The following is a 24,160-nucleotide window of genomic DNA, read 5'->3' as shown; positions in this document are numbered from 1 at the left end:
GTAGGAAAAAACCAACTTCAGCTGTCCAGCCCACTGATGTGTAGTCTTGCTGCATTGGTTCTGATCTGGGCAGTAGGTAGGTGGGGGCCCTTCATCCACAAGGGGGAAAACAAATGCGTGATGTGTGGGTAATACCTTGGCTGACCACCTCCCTCATATGGAGTAAAGGGTCTTTCAACATGTATATATATACATACTACATTTCATGATGACCCCACTCCCCGTCCACTCGAGAACTTACAGAGCAGTTATAAGAGTTACTTTGGGCCACATCAATTTATCCATTCATGCCTTCTCCCTTCCCTCTTCAATAGACATTACCCTTCTATCCAAGGCTCCTGTCACCCCATCCATTCTTGGTCTTCCCCTCAAGTTTATTCTATCCACTCCTACTTTCATTTTTTCTTTTTACATACTCTACTATAAACTTGTAAAAAGATACATGAAAATGCTACATACCAATCGCCATCAGGTATATTGGTCATAGGAGGGCGAAAACAGTGCGTGTGGTAGCCTTTGTCACAGCCATCACAAAGAAGAAGCTTCTCCTCATGGTCCCCACTGTGGCAAAACTGGCAGTACTACAAGTAAAATACAAAAAACAAATATAAAAATAAAACATAATTTCACCGTTTCTATGAAATTTGAATTACTACTTTTGATTACTGTTTTACTGATGAAAAAACAGATAATAGTAAACGTACTAGCAAATAGTTCTTGAAGTGCTTTCAAATTGAAGCTTTGAAAGCAGCTGTCATCAAACAGTTCACTCAGTTGTAGTGTTACTCTACATCAGACTAAATAATTAGAAAATATCCTTAAATGAATTATTCTCTCAAATACACTTACAGCTTTCATGATGCTTTTGTCCCAAGCCACACACGTCTCCAGCATGTACAGACACATGGATAGTTGTGCAGCCGTCTCAGACTTGCTCACAGCTTCCCGCCAAACTGTTAAGCCCTTGGGTGTCTCACAATTTCTAACGTTGTTGCTATTACTACAGTTGCCATTACTGTTGCTATTGCAACTACTGTTGCTACTGTTACTGCTGGTGCTGTTACTGCAGCTTTCAGTACCACCACCTTCCTTTGGGTTCGGTGGAACACCTGTATATGAGAATTTTATGGATATCAGTTAAAGGAAATGGTAAAACCTGGGTCAAAAATATATTGAAAATTTCTCTTTAATGGAGAATAAATGTGTGGATGTTGATTTCATCCTGTTTTCCTTAGAGACAAACACACACAATTGGCATAGCTCCCTTCCCGTATAATACAACTAGGTAAATATGATGATGGCACCAATATGATGATAAGAGGAAGCACAGGGAAAAGTGTAAATTTTACAATTCATCAACCCAATTAGGGCAATATATCTTTACATACTACCTGACAGATGATTAAGAGCCCAAATGACTGACTGACTGCACATGGAATTAGAAACTGAATTTTGAATCTCAAGGTTGGACTCTTGGATTCAGTCTTAGTCTGGTATGTGACATGGTCTTGACCTCAAAAATTGTGGACTCAAATACTAACCTAGGGCCAAGTCATCCATCTTCTCACAAATATACTATCATTCTTCCCCATTTTCTACTCTCATCCAACAACAATACACAAAGACCCAATTACTAAGGTTCTGAATGAAGTCATCATTCCAGACAAATATACTTCTTATTTTCTCTCACAAAAGATTGGTTACAAAATAGGAGTTGGTGAGGGATGGGGGGGTGAGGGAGTATGTGCAAAAAATAAATTGATGCAGCCTGAAGGGATTTCTCTCCATCTTCTCCATTTCTGCATGGGGATGGAGAGGGGGGGGGGGGTCACTGATTTAATGAAGCGGCCTTGCTGTGTCTTGAGACACTGCTTCTGACCCAGGACAGTGGGCAAGATGCAGGGGGTGACCCATCATCCACAAGAAGCCAAGATAAGAGGGAGGGAGGGGGGTGGATAGGAGTGGAGTAAATAAGGATGGAATGGGTGGGAGTGGATTTTATACCTTTGTTTTCTAGTTACATCCCATGTAAAGGGGTATGCATATGTATGTGTATACAAAATAGGACAAAAGAATCACGAGGTAAAAAGATGAAAAAAGACAAGTAAAGCATAAGTTAAAGTAGGCAAAGAGATCATATATGAGACAGGGTAAGAGTATGACAGAAAAATTTGAAAGAGATAAAATGATGTTTTGGAAATAAATTAAGAGCAGAACAGGAGGCAAATCAAGTAGAGAAGAAAAGGCAAAAGGTGCAGATGGAGAGATGATAATGGAAGAGATGGCAATAAGAGATAGATGGGCAGAGTATTTTGGGGAGTTGCTAAATGTGAAGGAGGATAGTGAGGGAAAGGTAGTTAAGCGGGAAGCGCTAAAAAAATGACTGATAAGTGAGGAAAATGGAAGGATGAGGTGAAGGCAGCTGTTATGATGAGAGCAGGTAAGGCACCTGGGTTGGATGGGTGTCATGCGGAGTGCCATTTAGTGATGGTGGACAGGCTGGTGAGGTTATTTAATGTTTATGTGAGGGTAGAGTGCTGGAGGACTGGAGTGCCTGTATAGTTCCACTTTACAAAGGAAAAGAGGACAAGTGTGAGTGTAGCAGTTTCAGATGGATCAGTTTAAGTGTAATTGTGAAGGCTTATGGGAGGGTTTTGATTGAGAGGATTAGGAGAGTAACAGAGGGAGTAATTGGTGGGGAACAATGTGGGTTTAGAACAGGTAGAGGTTGCATGGATCAGATTTTTGTGGTAAGACATATGTGAGAAAGCTTAAGGAAAAGGTAAGGATGTTTTTTTGGGCCTTTATGGATTTGGAAAAGGCTTATGACAGGAAGGCACTGTGGGAGGTATTGCAGATATACGGGATAGGAAAGCTATTATGAGCAGTCAAAAGTATTTACGAAAGTAGTAGAGCTTGTGTTAGAATTGGAAATGGCAAGTGGTTTGAGGTAAAGGTGGAACTTTGCCAGGGATGTGTTATGTTGTCTTGGCTGTGTAATTCATACATGGATGGAGTGGTGTGAGAGGTTGCCAGGGTAATGGGTCAGGGATTGGAGATGGTTAAAGGAAATGGAGAAAAGTGGAAGATAAACAAGTTGTTGTTTGCTGACGACACTGTTCTTGTGGCAGGATCAGAGGAGGGATTGAGGAAGTTAGTGACGGAGTTTGGGAAGGTGTGTGAAAGAAGGAAGTTGAAGATAAATGTGGGTAAAATTAAGGTGATGAGATGTGCAAGGGGAGAAAGTGGCAGCAGACTGGGAGGGAGTATTAAGGGACAGAGACTGGAGGAAGTGGATAGTTTTAGATACTTGGGTGCAATGTGGCTGGAAAGGGAGGGAGGTGGAGGTAGAATGTAGATTGAGAGAAGCAAGTAAATGCCTTGGGGGATTCAAAAGTGTAATGAGAAATGAACATTTGGGAATGGATGCTAGGAGGAGATTGTGCGAAGGAGTAATTGTGCCAACAGCACTGTATGGGGCAGAAACATGGAACAGAAGAAAGGAGTTGAATGTGTTTGAGATGAGGTACCTGAGAAGTATGACGGGTTACTAGGCAGGATAGAGTGAGAAACAAGGTGGTGAGGAGGATAACTGGAGTGGAAAAGGAGTTGGGAAATAGGGTTGATGGTTTGGACACATGGAAAGAATGAAGAAAAATTAGTAAAAGAGGTGTGGAAGGCAGAGGTAGAAGAAATGAACATGAGAGGGGCGACCAAGGATGAGATGGATGGATGGGGTAAAAGGGGCATTGGGAAAGAGGGAAATGTCTGTTGGGGAAAGATGGGAGAGGACAGAAGATAGAGGTGAATAGAGAATGGTTGTGTATGGATGATACAGTGGGGGATGGGGGTGTGTATGTGAGAAAATAACTTGATGGAACCCAAATGGATTTCTCCCCATCTCTTTTTCTGCATGAGGGGACAGAGAAAGGGGTTTGCCAATTAAATGAAGTGGCCTTGCTGTGGATGTTCTGTGTCTTGCTATACTGCTTCTGATCCAGGGCAGTGGGCAAGATGCAGGGATCACCCGTCATCCAAGAGGAGCCAAGATAAGAGGAAGAGAGGGGAGTGAATAGGAGTAGAGTATGTGGGGATGTAATGTGTGGAAGTGGATTTTATGCCTTTGTTTTTTGGCTACCTCCCTTGTAAGGGGGAAAAAGCCTTTGGTATATCTATGTAAAAAACCTTAAGGCTTCACAATCATTTACGTTCTTCACTGCCTCTCAATTTCAACTTCTGCCCTTAAATCCATGGTCTATACTCCTTTTGTAACATGTACACCTTCAGATCCACAAAATGGGTACAATTCCTTTCCTTTCTGACATGTCTTCTATCTTGATCTGAATCCCTGATCAACACAACTCCTTCCTCTGTGTGAACAACACTTATTCTAGCATCCATTTCTCTCCTCATCCTCTGTACTATAATTAAAAATAGGAAGTAATCCCAACAACAATACAATCTTACCAAGTGGAGGTTTTAAATATCTCCTTTCAATTCCCTCCTCTAGGGCCATAAGCCGCTCCCTTGCTAAATGCACTGGATTAATACGAGTGTCATTTGCATCCAAGACTGGCAAACATGAGGCACGGAATTCTCCACATGGGCGCTCGCTACTGTCTCCAAGGCACCAACTCTATGAGAATGACATTGGGGGATAAAAAAAGTTGAGATAGAAACAATTAAAAATCAAACTCCATATCACTCACATGAAAACACTGGTGTGTATACATGCTCATATGCACGACACAATATACCAAGCCAAAACTGCAGTTTAAAACAATATTTGGAAATCATGACCACTTCTTAATTTCATTAAACACAATAAATTCAACCCCTCCCCACTCACACACACACATACACACAAGATAATACCAATGCTTCCATGAAAAATAAGGTTAGTATTTACCCCATATACAAAAGGTGATGGCACACTAGGCATTTCTCACTAGCATGCTACTTGATTTTGCTACTTTGTTTTGATTAAAAACCAACTTTGGTTACAATCTTTTGTTTTTCAAATCTCTAAATGTCAAATTACTCTTGCATCATATGGTGTGAAGCTGAATGACAAACCATCTACATACCGAGAGCTTTTTCCCACTTATACGGGATGTAGTACATATTCCCACCCATTTCACTCCCTTCCATCACTCCTTCCAACCATCCCATCTCGGTTCCTCATGGATGGTCATCCCTGCATCCGCCTACTGCCCCGAGTCAAGCACAAATTACAAGCTAAGTTCTTATACATACATACATACATATACCAAGGCTTTTTCCCCCTTACAAGGGTGGTAGCCAAAAAGGAAAAGGCATAAAATCATTTCCACCCATTCCATCCCTGAATACACTCCGCACCCCTCCACCCTCCCTCTTATCTTAGCACCTCTTGGATGACGGGTCACCCCTGCACCTTGTCCACTGCCCTGGGTCAGAAGCAGTGTCACAAGACACAGCACATTCACAGCAAGGCTGCGTCAAATTTTGCTCACACATACTACCTCACCCCCCATTCCACCTCATGCAATCACAACATCATCCATATACAACCATTCTCCATTCACCCCTGTCTTCTGTCCTCTCCCGTACTTCCTCAACAGACATTCCCATCTTCCCCAAAGTCCCACTTACCCCATCCATCCACCTCATCCTAGGATGTCCCCTCATGTTCACTCACTCCACATCTGCCTTCCATACCTCTTTTACTAGTCTTTCTTCACTCATTCTTTCCATGTGTCCAAACCATCCTAATATTCTTTCATCAACCCTATCTCCCAGCTCCTTTTCCATCCCTGTTCTCCTCCTCACCTCCTCATTTCTCACTCTATCTAGCCTAGTAACCCCCATCATACTTCTCAGACACCTCATCTCAAACACATTCAAACTCCTTCTCTCTTCTTCTCTTATGTTCCATGTTTCTGCCCCATACAGTGCTGTTGGCACAATCACTCCTTCATACAGTCTTATAGAAGTCTAGAATATAACCAAAGTTGTTTCTACTTGGAACAAAATAGCAAAACCAAGTAGCATGCTAGCCTAGTGTGCCGCCACCTTAAGGTAAATACTAACCTTATTCTGCATGGAAGCATTGGTAATCTTTTCCTCCATGGCATAGACAGCATCAAGAGTTAGCATGTCCACACGAAGGGCAATTTCGGAGGACCAATGAGGGGGATCGTCTCTTTGTGGAGTATCAAACTCGTCCAGGAAGATTTCCTCATCCATATCTGATAAAGCTTCTAGTTTAGTAGCCTCTGGTTCCACCTGGCAATAAAGAGAAATGAATACATGAGTTGGCTGTGATAATTTGCAGCATTCACCACTCACTTCTTCACAATCTTATATCACTTTATGCATATATTAAGCTTTCAGGAAGAAATAAACTCTGAAACTCAAACACAAAGGCACTATTATTTAGTTTACATTAAATGCACGTGAAGTTTTATCTTGTATCTATACAATTTTCTTATGTGCTTTCAACAACAAGATCCATTAAAGTGCAGCAGACATAGGGTGACCAAGGTGGTTGTTGGAAAAATTATTGAAAGGATGTGTTGGAGGTAATGAGCATTAGAATCCTACGTGTCAATTAGAACTAGAACTAAAGAGGTGACAAATGTCTTTCCAATGATAAGTTAAACATCTTTACACCAAGATTCTTGAGTTATTAACACTCTGATTGAGCAAATTCCCACTCTCTCCCTTACAGCCCTGCTATATGTGTTCTATACATAAAATTATTATAATAATTTTCAATCCATCATTACAATTATTACTTCTTTATCCATTTATGACATTTAGTATATCATGTTCCTTTATCTGCTCATTCATCTTATAAGCAATATCTTACATACATATAACAAGGGCCTATACCCCCTTACAAGGGAGGTAACCAAAGTCAAAGGCATGAATCCACTCCTACCCATTCCATCCCAACATACTCCACTCCCATTCACCACCCCTCCCTCCCTCTTTTCTTGGCTTCTCCTGGATGATGGGTCATCCCTGCACCTTGCCCACTGCCCTGGGTCAGAAGCAATGTAGCAAGACACAGCACATCCACAGCAAGGCCACATCATTTAATCAGCAACCCTCCACCTCTCTGTCCCCTTGTGCTGAGAGGATGGGGAGAAATCCCTTCAGGTTGCATCAAAATATCATTCACACATACTCCACAAGCCCCCACCCACTCCCTTCTATGTATCACAGCATCATCCATATACAACCATTCTTCAATCACCACTATCTTGTCTTCTCCCTTCCTTCCTCAATAGACATTCCTCTCTTTCCCAATACCCCTTTTAACATCCATCCATCTCATCCTTGGTTGCTCCCTCATGTTCACTCCCCCCACTTCTGCCTTCTACACTTCTTTTACTGATCTTTCTTACCTCATTTTTTCCCTGTGTCCAAACCCTCCCAACCCAATCTCCCAACTCCCTTTCCACCCCCGCTCTCCTCCTTACCTCTTCGTTTCTCACCCTATCCAGCCAAGTAACCCCTGCCATACTTCTCAGGCATTTCATCTCAAACACATTTGAACTCTTCCTCCCAAAAGTTCCATGTTTCTGCCCCATACAGTAGTGTCGGCACAATCGCCCCTTCATACTATCTCCTCTTAGCATCCATTCCCAAATGACTATTTCTTATCACACTTTTTAATCCCCCAAGGCATTTACTTGCTCTCAATCTATATTCTACCTCCACTCCCACTCCCTTTCCTGACATATTCACCCCTAAGTATCTACAGCTATCCACTTCCTCCAGTCTCTCTCCCTTAATACACTCACTTCCAGTCTGCTGCCACTTTCTCCCCTTGTAAATCTCATCACCTTACTTTTACCCACATTTATCTTCAACTTCCTTCTTTTGCACATCTTCCAAAACTCTTGACACTAACTTCCTTATTTCCTCCTCTGATCCTGCTACAAGCACAGTGTCATCAGCGAACAACAACTGACTTATCTCCGATATTTCTCCATTTTCTTTAACCATTTCCAATCCGTCACATTACCCTTTGTGTTTATCTCTCGCACCACCCCATCCATGTATAAATTGAATAGCCATGGCGACATGACATATCCCTGTTAAAGTCCCACCTGTACCTCAAACCTATCCTACTTTAACACAATTCATTATTTTGCAAGACATTCTACTGTAACATCATTCAAAACCATATCCTACTATAAAATGATTATCAATTTTGCAAGATATTCTATTCTATCACAATTCAATCATAAAATCCTGGCTACAAAATGATTTATGCTGAATCTTTTGTACACGACTAAATCCTTGTCACTGGATCCACATTCCCTCCCCCTCAACCACAAACCTCTTCACTGTCCAGTCATAGTGTTAATAACATAACTTTTCATTAATCAACTTTGCCAATTAAAACAACAGTTCTGCTTGCTAAAAACAATAATGACTGAATCAACGAGTTAGTTGACACTCAAAACAATGAAATTGAATTGCTTGCAATTATAAACAGGTAAATAATATTGAGAAATGTGAACATAACAAGCACGTAATTAGTGATGGGATGATACAAAAAAGAAAGAAAAAAAAAAAAAAGATACACGTCTCAATACTGATCTAAACTTTCGATTCCAATAAATGATCAATAAATGCATTTTTTCCCCATAAAGCACTGGTTTCTTAAACCAACGGCAAGTACTGGAAATAACCATAAATTATAATCACTGGAGGTCTCGAAATCTGAATTGTATCAGAAGCTTAGAACAGTACTGGGGCTTGTATCTGAATCGTCAAATAGTTTGGTATCGTCTCATCACTATTTTTAACCCCTTCCATACCATGGGTTTTCTTTTAATCTCATTACTCCCCAGGAATTTTGTTCAACTGTATACTCCTCCTTCAGCAGTGATAGGGTTACACTCATCTTGATAACCCATTCCATAATAAGTGGTGCTTACTATTTCACTCCAATACATGGCTATATTATTCAACAACTCAATACCATTTGGATGGTAATGGGGTTAATCCTTCTGCTTTAAAACAAATTCACTAAAACAAAAGATATTCTTTGGTTCCATCAAGTGTAATTCTTAAAACAAAATTAATAAACTAAGGTCATATGTATATATCTACTTCTGATCAAAGATGAATGCTGACACTGACACTATAATTTCTCTATATATGTATACATAAAAAGGTACAGAGGGCAAAAAAGAAAGAAAAGAATCTTCCCATTGCAGTTTTCTCATGCAGAATGCTATGTGAATGACACTCTGAAAATTGTGATTGAATTGTGCATCAAAACGGACATTCATTCTTAAAGCTGACATCTAATACTATTTGCAAGAGTGGCCTCCTAATGCATCTCTTTGGTCTGAGAAACATTATAAACAAATAAAAGACAATGCAAAGCCAAAACTCCAGCCACTATATCCTACAATTTATAAAATCTCGTTAAAGTAAACAAATGAGAAAAAATGGTCACAGTTGGACAAGGGTGACACTTGTAAAAGCCAACCGAGAGCACAAGGGGAACTAAATGACATTCTGCCAACTGGCATTCAATTTTGAGTACTGTAGCCAATTTCTTATCAGTTTTTTTCTCTCTACCTAGACACTTCCCTTTCTCTCTGCCATGAAGTCCAACTCAACAGTAATAAAAGCACTTGCTCTTTGAAACTCAAGGTGCTACAGACGACATTAGAGCCAACTTTGATATGTTAGTAAAATATTATTACTCACTGGATTCTTGGTTACCTTTAGTGTGTTTTTCTCAGTCCGCTACTTGGCAAGATTCAGTGAAAGGTAAGGAAATGGTATTACTACCTTATTGGTGCACAAAGTTTGTCATTTGCATTTAGTAACTTTTGAAATAATCAACAGCATTCAAGTGGTGGAAGGTGCATGTTTGATTAAATGATCTTATGCTCCAATAAGCACAGGGAAGATACAATGAATGTACTGTAAAGCTGCAGGAGAACTGACATGTATGCTAAGGACAAGAATTGGGCCAAGTTTGGTCCAAAATAAGAGATCCTAATGGTTCTTTTATATTCACTTGTGATTGATGATCGCTATCTATATACCCACTCCTTTGCCCCCGCCTTTACAAGGGGGGTAGCAAGTCAAAAGAAACATACCCACTCCCATCCATCAACCATCCTCTCCTCCTTCTCATTTTAGCTCCTCATGAATGATGGGTAACTGAGGATGATTCACAAACTCCCCCTATGAGGGAGGTTAAGACAATGCTCCTTAAAGAGGACTTTGTAGCATGGAATTCAATGAACCATCCCCTTGGTCCAACTCGCTGGCAACTGCTGTCACCTCAACCTCCTCCAAAAGTAGCAACACTCTAGCCAGTGAGCATTCTATTCTATTTTTCAATATTCACTTGTAACTTAATAAATATGGATACTACTAAACACTGATATACAGAGCTATGTGCACTTTAAAAGAAACATGCCTGTTTCAGCTCTTGTAGGGCAACATCTTTCAAACTTAAAATAAAGATCTATGCAAAGTGAGTTTGATATGAAAAATGTTCACAGCTAAGAGAAATTAATTCAGAATTCTAGGATTCAGCTGTGATGGACATCTTGGTCAGATTAATATTGGATGCAGAAAAAAAGAAGACGGGGAAATCCCTTCAGGTTGCGTCAAAATATCATTCACACATACTCCCTACCACCCCCACTTCTGTGCACCACAGCATCATCCATACACAACCATTCTCCACTCACCCCTATTTTCTGTCTTCTCCCTTCCTTCCTCAACAGATATTCCCCTCTTTCCCAATGCCCCTTTTACCTCATCCATCCATCTCATCTATGGTCACCCCCTAATGTTCACTACTTCCACACCTCTTACTAATCTTTCTTCATTCATTTTTTCCATGTGTCCAAACCATCCTAATACTCTTTCATCAACCCTATCTCCCAGCTCCCTTTCCATCCCCACTCTCCTCTTCACTTCCTTGTATCTCACTCTATCAAGCCTAGTAACAACTATCATACCTCTCAGGTATTTCATCTCAAACACATTCAAACTCCTTTTTTCTCTTATGTTCCATGTTTCTGCCCCATACAGTGCTGTTGGCACAATTGCTTCTTCATACAATCTCCCCTTAGCATCCATTCCCAAAAATCTATTTCTTGTTACACTTTTTAATCCCCCAAGGCTTCTTACTTATCTCAATCTACATTCTACCTTCACCTCCACTCCTCCCTTTCCCACCACATTCGCACCCAAGTATATAAAGCTATCTACTTCCTCAAGTCTCTCTCCCTTAATACTTACTTCCAATTTACTGTCACATTCTCCTCTTGTACATTTCATCTCCTTACTTTTACCCACATTCATCTTCAACTACCTTCTTTCACATACCTTCCCAAACTCTGTCACTATCTTCCTTAATCTCTCTTCTGATCCTGCCACAGATACATACACAATATATATACACACATACATATACCCAAGCTTTTTCCCCCTTACAAGGGAAGTAGCCAAAAAGGAAAAGGCATAAAATCATTCCCACCCATTCCATCTCTGAATACACTCCACACCCCTCCCTCTCATCTTAGCACCTCCAGGATGACGGGTCATCCCTGCACCTTGTCCACTGCACTGGGTCAGAAGCAGTGTCGCAAGACACAGCACATCCACAGCAAGGCCGCTTCATTAAATCGGCGACCCCCCTCTCCGTCCCCCCATGCATATATACATATATATATGCTAATAAGAACACGGGTACGTGTGTTCACTTATGCAAAGTAGACCACTTGGAAAAAGAAACTAACGAAGCAGAGCGCTTTCGTATATTACATCTTCAGTGCAACTGAAGATGTAATATACAAAAATATATGAAAGCGCTCTGATTCGTTAGTTTCTTTTTCCAAGTGGTCTACTTTGCACACACTTATATATATATATATATAAATATATATATCCAGCACAAAATCACACTAATCAATCAGCAAATAAACATAACTGCACTTATCTTTATACATCACATCTTGAACATATATCAAGAATGTTACTAATGCTAACACTGACCCCTGTGGGACTCATCATGGAACTTCTCTCCAGCCTGTCCTTCACTACTGTCCTCAGAAAGTCTTTCATCCACTCCAGCAAATTGCCTTTTTAAGCTCTGTATATTTTAGCTTCCATAATAATAATTTTGTGAGTTACTTTATCAAATACTTTCTCTGAATCTAAGACAACACAATGTGTGAGCATGCATGCATGTATATTTACCTAAATGCATTTACCGTATACAAGAAAGGAGCAATGATCATTGGGCTCCACCTCCTACTCCTCCAATTTATTATATCTAGCCTCAAATTCAAGTACAGTTCATGTATGTGTGTGTGCATTTACCCAATTGTAGTATAGAGGAAAGGAGCAACAGTTGTTGGGTTTCTAATTTTCTACCTAAACTCAAATTCATGTACAGTTCCAACTTAATCTATATCCTTGATTTCCAATTATCATATCTTTATTTGAACTCATGTACTGTTTGAGCTTGGGCTATCACCTTCTAAGCTATTCCACATATTTATGCATCTATATGGAAAATGTAATTCTTCACATCCTTTAGACATGTGGTCTTTCTTATCTTAGTCCCATGATCTCTTAAAGTCATCCATCTTTATTCAGGAGATATATCAATGCAATCTATCCCCATTAGTGACCTGAACACTGTAATCAAATCACCTCTTTCTCTTCCATCTTTCAAAGTTGGCACACCCAGTACTTTTAGTCTTTCCTCATATTACATGCCAAGCTGGAGACCAGTTTGATTACTGCCCTTTGCATTCTATCGATCTTGCTTATATCTTCACTCTGTGTGGGACCATATTACTGATGTATATTCCAGTCCTGGGTTTCAATAAGTTTTTTCACCCTTTTATCCATATAGTGGAATGCCACTTTAATCTTCTGGAGTAATACACATGTCTTTCTCACAATCCTAATATGTCTGTCAGATGACAGGTTATCTTTTATCGAGACTCCAAAGTCCCATGTGTGTGTGTGCTGTATTTACAATACATGGCATCAGACATGCCTGACAGTGTCAACTTATATTTAGTATGCACACAAATCCTATCATCACTCATCATTTTTGTGTCCACCCCAAAAATTTGAATTTAGGTCACTTGTACAGGAAGCGAGTGCTTTCCAGGAACCACTGAAGGTTCCATATCACAGAATTTATTACTAGTCTTTAAAATATTCATTAACATGAAGTACAAATGATAATATACTAGGGCTAGGTTAGTTGGGCAGGGAAAAACATGACAAGATGGTTTAGGATTTTTTTATCACCTAAACAATGTTTGATCAAAACCAAATAATTGTAAACAAGACCCATTTACTTATCTATTTCCACCATCAAGTTTTCCATACTTCTGCTACTTTGAGCTGTATCACAAGTGAAACATGTTCAACTGCATGACACAAGTGAACCGCTTTGCAAGCTCCACTATGACCTGACTGAGCAGTGCACTATCTATGGGAAACATGTGTCACACTGAAGTGTCAGTTCTATTGAAAAAAAATTATAAACTCTCACCTTCATCAAAGCATTCTTTACAATTCCAGCATTCTTCTCAATAAAGCGTTTTAATTCTCGTTCACGAACACCTCTTTCATTGAGGGCACCCATAAGATCTTTGAGGTCATCCAGAAGGTTCACATGCCACCATCCTGTCTTGTATTCTGCAATAACCAGATCTGGTGTTAGACATGTCTCTATATCCTGAAACTGCAACTGAAAACATGCACCAAAGCCATTACAACAATAAAATCCATCAAACTAAAAATAAAATTCTACACTGGTGTAATAAATCTTGAATGATGTTGGTCCAAAAGCCAGATATGGGAGGAGGGTAAAGCAACATGGTAAACAAATGATTATATCAAATCAATCAATCATTGCCTCAAGTTTTGTTGAATGGAAACCTGCAGACCACAGTAATTGGTAATGGTCCTCCACCCTGAATATATTTACATCCGTAACTCTTCCAATCATCCTCTGGGGCATTACTACATAGTCCACTAACACCCTATCAATGACCCTCCCACCCACCACCCTGGCTCATGTATACTTATGATTGTCTTTCTTCTTGAACACTTTGCTATCATCATTCCCTTTCAATACACACTTGTCTTCATTCTTAAATACTGCATATGCCATTATTTCCCTTTCAATACACATCTCTGACATTTTCTCTCTGCTTTAGTTTCTAGAATTTCATACCTCCCTACTACTCCGTTTATTAACTCATCCCCTCTTGCATTATAATCTCCTAACATGACATTTACATTCCCTCCCAACACTTCTTACACATTCATCTAAATAAACCCAGAAACACTTCCTTTTCTTAATTCATCTCAATAGCAGGGCCATTTGCAATTACAAATGTCCTTCTCCCAACAATATCTTTCTTTTACCTACATTAACCTTAAAAACACTTCTCTCCACTCAATTATGTTCTTCCTTAAAGTCATTATCCATCAATATCACCATTCTTTCATTACTTTTGCCACCCCTGACACCACACTGCCATTCCTTCCCTTCCTCTCATCACTCCTGCCACCCTACCCACCACACTTCCAAACAACTTGCCCTTCCCTTTCAGTTTCATTTCATTCAGTGCTAACACATTCATCTTTCTTCTCACAAATATACAATGAATTTCTTCCCTTTTGCTCTTAATCCAATCAATTAAGGCAACAATAAACATAAGAAAACATTGTAACTGGTTACAAATCTAAAGCTGAAACACCAACCTGGAGGTACTGGTAGCGCTTCTGCAGTCTGATGTAATTTTTCCAACAGTTCCCGATGAGAGAGATTCTGGGCTGCTCCACCTGAACATGGAGTTGCAGCCGCTGAAGACAAATTGGACTGAGGGTTTGCTGGAGTACCAGGATTAGATGTAGGATAAGCAGGACTCTGAGGACAACTGGAACGTGAAAAAGGTGACGATGCCCTTGGAGTACCTGCAGGAGTTTGATTCCCCACTGGGAGCGAGTCAAGGGAAGAAAAATCACAGGGTAGGCGTGGCAAAAGGCTGAAAGTCAGCTTTTCGTGTTGTACAAGATGCTCCTGCCGTAAGTACTGACCAGGAACCAGCCCTAGACCAGTGGCCAAAAGATTCTTGTCTATAAGTTCACCACCATTATTTCCACTGCCATTGTCTTTAACCCCATTCACTAGGAAAGGACTTGCTTGACTATCTTTCTTTTCAATAACTTTGGCATTCATGTCACTTTTTGTAGGAGTTGGAACATCAGATCTATTATTTTCTTCTTCACAATTTTCAACTTTCATTTCTTCTTTTGCTTGTGGAATGTTAGGCACTTCTGTACTCATCTCACTCCTCACATCACCATTCACTGCAATAATCTTTTGTAAAGAATCCGTATTTGACAGACCTTTGAAATCCATCTTTTCATCCTTAATTTCAACTTTCATCACACCAGTTACTTTTTCCTCACCATTTTCATAATTCACTTCATTTTCAACTTTAATTTCTTCCTTAACATCTACACTAATTTCATCTTTAGCTTCAACTAACGCTCTTTTCTTTGCTTTCAACCTCTCTTCTGCCCTCAGTTTTTCCTGCTCCACCTGAAACTGTGCGATAGTTTTACCGACTTTGTTCTCGGGTTCTGGGATTTCAAGGGGGAAGTGATCACGACCAGAGTAGTCGCAAGAGGACAAACCCTCTAGGTAAGGTCCACCTGCATGAGGAAGCACCCACATGGTTCGCTGTAGGGACAAAGTAACATGTAAGAATAATTTTGACAATTTGTGCTACAAATCAATTTCATGTTACTATGGAGAAATAAATAAATCAATAAAAATATGTAAGCAAAATAAATACACACATATACCAATGGCTTTTCCCCCCTTACAAGGGAAGTAATCAAACATAAAGGTATAAAATCCACTCCCACCCATTTCATCCCCACAAACTCCACTCTCATTCACCATATCACTCCCTCCCTATTTTCTTGCCTCCTCCTGGATGACAGGTCATCCCTGCATCTTGCCCACTGCCCTGGGTCAGAAGCAATGTAGCAAGACGCAGCACATCCACAGCATGGCCACTTCATTTAATTGGCAATCCCCCCACCCTCCGTCCCCTCATGCAGAAAAAGAGAAGACAGGAAGAAATCCTCTTGGGCTTCGTCAAAATATCATTCACACATACTCTCTCACCCATCCCCCACCCACTCCCTTCCATGCATCACAACAGCATCCATACACAACCATTCTCCATTCACCCCTATCTTCTGTTTCCTCCCTTCATTCCTCAATACATTCCCCTCTTTCCCAATGAGAAAGACACTGATAAATCCCTTTGGGCTGCATCAAAATATCATTCACTTATACTCCCAACCCACCCCCCATCCCCTGCCCACTCTTCCATGCATCATAGCATCACCCATACACATTCTCTACTCATCCCTATCTTCTGTCTTCTCCCTTCCTTCCTCAACAAATAAATAAAGAAGCTTTGTAAGATATAAAATGACTTACTTTTTTTCCCCCCTGCATGCTTTCACAATAAAACACTTTATATACAGCTTTTAATCCATTTGAATACGAGGCACCTTACCTGATATCTGTCTTGTCCACAATTGAAGCCTCGCACCTTTTGCGCAGTTTCAAACAAATCCTGTCGAACCTGAGCCATCTGTCGCTGGAGTAACTCTAACGTTTTGCTGGCATCGTCAGCATTTAGATGCTTATCATCCTCCTGTGAATAATGCAAGTGTACAGCTATATTAATGAAACTAGTAAAGCAGGCTAAATATTCCTTCAAATCAGGATTCTTTCTTTTTTTTTGCGCAATATCTCCTCAGTACCTGGTTGACAGGTTTCAAAAAATAACCTTGCAGGACAAGTACGTGTATGCACATACATATACTAAAGGCTTTTTCCCCCTTACACGGGGGGTAGCCAAAAAGAAAAAGGCATAGAAGTCACTCCCACCCATTTCATTTCCCATATATTCCACTCCCCTCCACCCTCCTCCCTCCCTCCTATCTTGGCACCTCCTGGATGACGGGTCATCCCTGCATCCTGTCCACTGCCCCGGGTCAGAAGCAGTGTATGTACCCATCATTAATCCCTAAATCAATCAACAAGTAAATAAAATGCCACAGGGTATGTTTCCAATTAATGCATTATAAAGACAAGAATACCATGAGAGGACGGAGTCTTTACTAGTGCAACATTTAATTTGTTACAGTTTTTATAAATTACGAGTAGATGCACTTGGACTATTAAAGGCTCCATCCCCACATGGTATTTCTTTAGCGAGATTTGTTGGCAACTGCCAACCATATACACGGACATGAATGTCAAGCCATCTAACTGCAAATTTCCAGTCACCACTTACCTCATCAGGTATCTCCTCCATGGCTTCGCTCTCATTACCACTTTCATTTTCCTCATCTTCTTCTTCTTCATCCTCATCTTTCTTATCCTCATCTTCATCTTCTTTTCCATTTTTAACTTTTTTGTATATGTCACCCTGACTTGAGGATACCCCCGACATACTGGACATGTTGGAATCCTCTTTGTGGTCCATCATGGTACGCATGGCAGCATTATATATCCTCTTTCTTGCTACACTCATTCTTAATCTGTGAAAAAATAACACCAGGACATATAAACACACATACATACATATACCAAAGGCTTTTTCCCCCCTTACAAGGGGGGAAAAGGCTTATGATAGGGTAGACAGAAAGGCACTGTGGGAGGTTATGCAGATATACGGGATAGGAAGAAAGCTTCTGGGAGCTGTCAAGAGTTTTTATGAGAGTAGTAGAGCTTGTGTCAGGATTGGAAATGGAGAGAGTGAGTGGTTCGAGGTAAAGGTGGGACTTAGTCAAGGATGCGTTATGTCGTCCTGGCTGTTCAACTTATACATGGATGGGGTGGTGCGAGAGGTAAATGAAAGGGTAGTGGGTCAGGGATTGGAGATGGTTAAAGAAAATGGAGAAATGTGGGGGGTGACCCAGCTGTTGTTTGCGGACGACACTGCGCTTGTGGCAGGATCGGAGGAGGGATTCAGGAAGTTGGTGGCAGAGTTTGGGAGAGTATGTGATAGAAGAAAGCTAAAGATAAATGTGGGTAAAAGTAAGGTGATGAGATGTACTAGGGGTGAAAGTGGCAGTAGACTGGAAGTGAGCATTAAGGGACATCAACTGGAGGAAGTGGATAGTTTTAGATACTTGGGTGCAAATGTGGCAGGAAAAGGTGGAGTGAAGGTGGAGGTAGAATGTAGATTGAGAGAAGCAAGTAAATGCCTTGGTGGATTAAAGAGTGTAATGAGGAATAGACATTTGGGAATGGATGCTAAGAGGAGACTGTATGAAGGAGTGATTGTGCCAACAGAACTGTATGGGGCAGAAACATGGAACATAAGAGAAGAAGAGAGAGGGAGTTTGAATGTGTTTAAGATGAGGTGTCTGAGAAGTATGATGGGGGTTACTAGGCTAGATAGAGTGAGAAATGAGGAGGTGAGGAGGAGAACAGGGGTGGAAAAGGAGTTGGGAGATAGGGTTGATGAAAGAATATTAGGATGGTTTGGACACATGGAAAGAATGAGTGAAGAAAGACTAGTAAAAGAGGTATGGAAGGCAGATGTGGAGGGAGTGAACATGAGGGGACGTCCTAGGATGAGGTGGATGGATGGGGTGAAGGGGGCTTTGGGGAAGAGGGGAATGTCTGTTGAGGAAGGACGGGAGAGGACAGAAGACAGGGGTGAATGGAGAATGGTTGTATATGGATGATGTTGTGATTGCATGAGGTGGAATGGGTGGGGGGTGAGGTAGTATGTGTGAGCAAAATTTGACGCAGCCTGAAGGGATTTCTCCCCGTCTTCTCCTTTTATGCAATGGGGGGACGGAGAGGGGGGGGTCGCCGATTTAATGAAGCGGCCTTGCTGTGGATGTGCTGTGTCTTGCGACACTGCTTCTGACCCAGGGCAGTGGACAAGGTGCAGGGATGACCCGTCATCCAGGAGGTGCTAAGATAAGAGGGAGGGTGGAGGGGTGTGGAGTGTATTCAGGGATGGAATGGGTGGAAATGATTTTATGCCTTTTCCTTTTTGGCTACCTCCCTTGTAAGGGGGAAAAAGCCTTGGTATATGTATGTACAAGGGGGGTAGGGAGGGAAGGAGGGAGGGAAGGGGGGAGGGAGAGAGAGAGAGAGATAGAGAGAGAGAGAGAGAGAGAGAGAGAGAGAGAGAGAGAGAGAGAGAGAGAGAGAGAGAGAGAGAGAGAGAGAGAGGAGAGAGAGAGAGAGAGAGAGAGAGAGAGAGAGAGAGAGAGAGAGAGAGAGAGAGAGAGAGAGAGAGAGAGAGAGAGAGAGAGAGAGAGATATATATGGTGGCGGCATAAAATCCACTCCCATCCATTCCATCCCCATGTACTCCACTGCCATTCACCCTCCTCCCTCCCTCCCTCCCATCCTGGCTCCCCCTGGATGTCGGGCCATCCCTACATCTTACCCACTGCCCTGGGTCAGTCGCAGTGCCACAAGACAGCACATCCACAGCAGGGCCGCTTCATCCAATCGGTGACCCCCCTCTCTCCTTCCCCTTACGTAGAAAAAGAGAAGACAGAGAAATCCCTTCAGGGTGCTTCAATTTATTTTTCACACATATTCCCTCAGCCCCCATACCCCACCCACTCCCTTTTTCTACATCACAGCATCATCCATATACAACCATTCTCCATTCATCCCTATCTTCTGTCTTTTTCCGTCTTCCTCAACAGACATTTCCCAATGATTGAGAATTACATTACTATGCATACATACATATCCAGAAAAGGCCATATCCTCCATATCAGGGGGTTGGTAAAATATCATTCAGTTTAGCATCATGAACTACCTCTCTGAGGGGAGGTAAAAACACAACAAGCATAGTTCCTTTTCTATATACTATGATAAGTTCTTATTAACCCCCACTGGGATCTTACTGTGTATCTATGTACAATATGTACTATATATAAAAAATAAATAAAAAATATATTTACATACATATACCATCCACCCCCCCACTACAAGGGAGTTAGCCAAAGTCAAAGTTCAAGGCATAATCCACTCCCACCCATTTCATCCCCACATACTTCACTCCCATTCACCACCCCTCCCATCCTTTTTTCTTAGATCCTCCAAGATGATGGATCATTCCTGCATCTTACCCACTGCCCTGGGTCAGAGGCAATGCTGCTTCATTTAATCAGCAATCCCCACCTCTCCATCCCCTCAGGCAGAAGAAGAAGAAGAAGAAAGAGAGAGAGAGAGAGAGAGAGAGAGAGAGAGAGAGAGAGAGAGAGAGAGAGAGAGAGAGAGAGAGAGAGAGAGAGAGAGAGAGAGAGATATATATATATATACCAAATTCCACATAACCTACCTCCTAATGCGAGCATCTAATTTCCATTTCTCTGTCTTCAAACTATTATGTTTATCTATCGAATCTTCTATTTGCCTCACCACGGCTTTATTTTGTAAAAGTTCATTACAAACATAAACCACAATTTCACTCTTCTGCGTTGGACTGAGTGCTAGGAATGGGAGACGGACCAGCCACTGCGACATTTTATACGCCTCAGTTTCTTGGAGCTTTTCGTCCCATTCCTGCCCTCGTTTAGGATTCTCTCGCTTCTCCTTTTCAGTACCCAGAAGGCCATAAATAACACGAACCTGCCAAATGATACAAACACAATAAGTAATACATATTATATGTAATAAGTAATATATAAGGAATACAGTATTTGTAAACATAACTATGAAGTCTAACCCCCAAAAGATACATGTAGTGGTACTTTCAAATTCAAGCTAGATCTGTTACAGATGGCTATTCAAATAATGAATTGTACTAATGTTGAATGTTGTACTATTGTACTATTGTTGAATGTTGTGGGAATGGTTTTTATGCCTTTTTCTTTTTGGCTACCTCCCTTGTGAGGGGGAAAAAGCCTTTGGTGTATGTATGTGTATGCACTATTTTTGAATATAGATTACATTTCAAGAGATAATGTACACTGGATTAATCCAATGATATTTTGTGAATGATATTTTGATGCAGCCTGAAGGGATTTTTCCATGTCTTCTATTGTTTTGCATGTGGGGATGGAGAGAGGGGTTCACTGAATAAGTGAAGTGCCCTTGCAGAGGATGTACTGTGTCTTGCTACCTTCCTTCTGACCCATGGCAGATGACCCATCATCCACAAGGAGCTAAGATGATGGGGAGGACGGGGCAGTGGAGAGGAGTAGAATGGGTAGGAGTGGGCACATGGCTTTGACTTGGCTACCTCCCTTATAAGGGGGAAAAGGATTTTGGTACATAGGGGAGGGAGGGGACAGGGGGGGTCGCTGATTAAATGAAGTGGCCTTGCAGTGGACATGCTGTGTCTTGCTCCATTGCTTCTGACCCTGAGGAATGCCATGGCTGGAACTGAGTTTTCCCACAAGTCCATTATAGAGAATATACTGTGTTGTTGGCATGCATGATTGTACACAATGCAGTCTTCCATAATGTGTATAGGGTGAAGTGTTACATCCTGGTGGTGGTTGGAAGAATGCTGTCACCATGCTCCTACATGTGTTGTAAAAGGCTACTAAATGGGATGAAGTGAGGATCTCCACTAAGTAATCTATTTCCTGTGGTAAATGAACAAGAAATAAACCTACCTCTCCAGTAGCGTTAGCATATAAATACACCCTGAGAATTTCAGAAATGTTGGTATGAGTTATGTCAGCTCTATTGAGAGTCTGTCCAAGAATGGTAGTGTGACGCTGAGGGGAAGGAATGCCTGGGTCCTCAATGGCACACACAAGCAAGTGCGACAACACACTCAGAAGTTCCTCTTCGCTTTCACAGTCATTGAGGAGTGCCAGCTGAAGACTTTGGAGGGATGGAAGGGAGTCCATGTCTGTACAAACGATAACAAAAAAAATGTGATAAGAACATCAGAATGGAGAAGAATGCAAGAGGCCATAAGGCCTTCACTTGGCAGTTCTATGTCAATTACCATCAATCATCCCTGTCTATAAAGTTATCCAATGATGTATAAGGAAGGTGGCAGAGTTAAATATACATATATATACCAAGGCTTTTCCCCCCTTACAAGGGAGGTAGCCAAAATGAAAAAGGCCTAAAAACCATTCCCACCCATTCCATCCCTAAATACACTCCACTCCCCTCTACCCTCCCTCTTATCTTGGCACCTCCTGGATGACAGGTCATCCCTGCATCTTGTCCACTGCCCTGGGTCAGAGGCAGTGTCACAAGACACAGCACATCCACAGCAAGGCCGTTTCATTAAATCAGCGACCCCCCCCCTCTCCATCCTCTCATGCAGAAAAGGAGAAGATGGGGAGAAATCCCTTCGGGCTGTGTCAAATTTTTCTCACAGAGTTAAGTATAAGAAGAAATTACATATCAAACACTTCTACCCTTAATAAAGGATATGGTCAAGTCAACACAAATACCTGAGCCAATTGACCAATCAATCCATTGTCCCAGAACTCTCTTTTAAAACACCCACAGCTCCCAAGTAAATGGCAATGGACATCAAAGAGGCCCACATATCAAACCCTAAGTAATCCCTCCCATCTTAACACCTCGTGCAAGAAGGATCACCTCTAGCCCCATCTATGTTACTCAAGTGGCAATACAGCAAGTTACAGTACTTTCACAGTCAGTGGGGTCCAAGAGCATAAGCTGGTTTATCACCACCATTTCATTAAAAGAAGGAAAAGAACCTTTCGTGCATACGAGGTGTCCAGAAACAGAGGGGCATCCCTGCAACTTTTACTAGTTTCTAGTTAAGCTTGGAATGTGAAAGACGCAAGTTTCCTTCACATACATCCATGCTTGACTCAAGAAACCAGTAGAAGTGGCAGGGAAGCCCCTCTGTTTCTGGAAGCCTCATATATGGGAATGAAAAATGCACTTTCTAAATCTGTTAATGAGTATGTTTATTTTTACATGGTACATACATACATACATATACCAAGGCTTTTTCCCCCTTCCAAGGGAGGTAGCCAAAAAGGGAAAGGCATAAAAACACTCCCACCCATTTCATCCCTAAATACACTCCACACCCCTCCCACCCTCCATCTCATCTGAGCACCTCCTGGATGACGGGTCATCCCTGCACCCTGCCCACCGCCCTGGGTCAGAAGCAGTGTCGCAAGACACAGCACATCCACAGCAAGGCCGCTTCATTTAATCGGCGACCCCCCCACTCCGTCCCCCCTTGCATATAAGGAGAGGATGGTAATTATACATGGTAATTATACAAAATCTTATGAACTGTTTTGAATGAAATTATGAATGAAATTATGAAATTATGAATGAATTATACATGGTAATTATACAAAATCTTATGAACTGTTTTGAATGAAAACTGAAACGATCTCTTACCAAATCCTAGTGTTTCTCCAAAATTATGCAAAAACTCGAAGACCATAAGGATATTGCCAAATGCCTCAGGAGACAGCTTGAGTCCTTCCAATCTTGGAATTTTTGGAAGAGATGAATGATCTGTAAGCTCCATGTCTTCCTTGACTTCCTTCATAAGAATACTCAATTCCTTAGCTGCCAGTCTCTCCTCTCGTTTCCTGGTAAAAGACAAGTTCTACATTGTGAGGAGGCAACAAAATAAAAATGAAGTGATGAATCTTGTTTCATTTGAAACATAAATGGAAACCTACTATCCTAAACTGGTCAAATACTCCCCTTACCCCCATTACACCATTTCTTGCTTGTGTGGTCTTGCAGATAAAAAAAAATTCTCTCCCTTTTTTAATCGCTCTTAAATCAACGGCCCTCCAAGGGTACAGTAGGGTACGCATACCAATGGAAACGCACTTGCCCTATGCAGACGCATTTGACACAAAAAAACTTCTACCTGCCGATGGTGAACAGATGGGAGCATAATTATAGGCTCAAAAAATCAAATTATGAGGGGATAGTTAAGTGATTTTTTGAGCCTATAATTATACTCTTTTAATGAAGCGGCCTTGCTGTGGATGTGCTGTGTCTTGCGACACTGCTTCTGACCCAGGGCAGTGGACAAGGTGCAGGGATGACCCGTCATCAAGGAGGTGATAAGATAAGAGGGAGGGTGGA

General features: G+C 41.4%; 1 protein-coding gene across 13 annotated transcripts in view; it reads right to left on the bottom strand.

Moving 5' to 3' along the window:
• Nucleotides 1-24,160, bottom strand: part of LOC143041147 (bromodomain adjacent to zinc finger domain protein 2B-like) — a 416,327-nt gene that overhangs the window by 9,071 nt on the left and 383,096 nt on the right. For all 13 annotated transcript variants that reach the window (XM_076212935.1, XM_076212934.1, XM_076212940.1 and 10 more), the window contains 11 exons: nucleotides 23,453-23,649; nucleotides 21,715-21,956; nucleotides 20,433-20,722; nucleotides 17,403-17,649; nucleotides 16,617-16,757; nucleotides 14,779-15,763; nucleotides 13,559-13,704; nucleotides 6,073-6,267; nucleotides 4,468-4,636; nucleotides 850-1,109; nucleotides 460-581 (listed from right to left, as the gene is read on the bottom strand). In XM_076212935.1, the coding sequence (XP_076069050.1) occupies nucleotides 460-581; nucleotides 850-1,109; nucleotides 4,468-4,636; nucleotides 6,073-6,267; nucleotides 13,559-13,704; nucleotides 14,779-15,763; nucleotides 16,617-16,757; nucleotides 17,403-17,649; nucleotides 20,433-20,722; nucleotides 21,715-21,956; nucleotides 23,453-23,649 (2,994 nt within the window). The remainder of the gene's footprint in view (nucleotides 1-459; nucleotides 582-849; nucleotides 1,110-4,467; nucleotides 4,637-6,072; nucleotides 6,268-13,558; nucleotides 13,705-14,778; nucleotides 15,764-16,616; nucleotides 16,758-17,402; nucleotides 17,650-20,432; nucleotides 20,723-21,714; nucleotides 21,957-23,452; nucleotides 23,650-24,160) is intronic.

Source organism: Oratosquilla oratoria, chromosome 30 (assembly GCF_046742065.1).
Source record: "Oratosquilla oratoria isolate Oo_2021 chromosome 30, ASM4674206v1, whole genome shotgun sequence".
NCBI classification, from domain to species: domain Eukaryota; kingdom Metazoa; phylum Arthropoda; class Malacostraca; order Stomatopoda; family Squillidae; genus Oratosquilla; species Oratosquilla oratoria.
The sequence above is the reverse complement of the archived record's forward strand: the minus strand, read 5'-3'. Positions and strand labels throughout refer to the sequence as shown.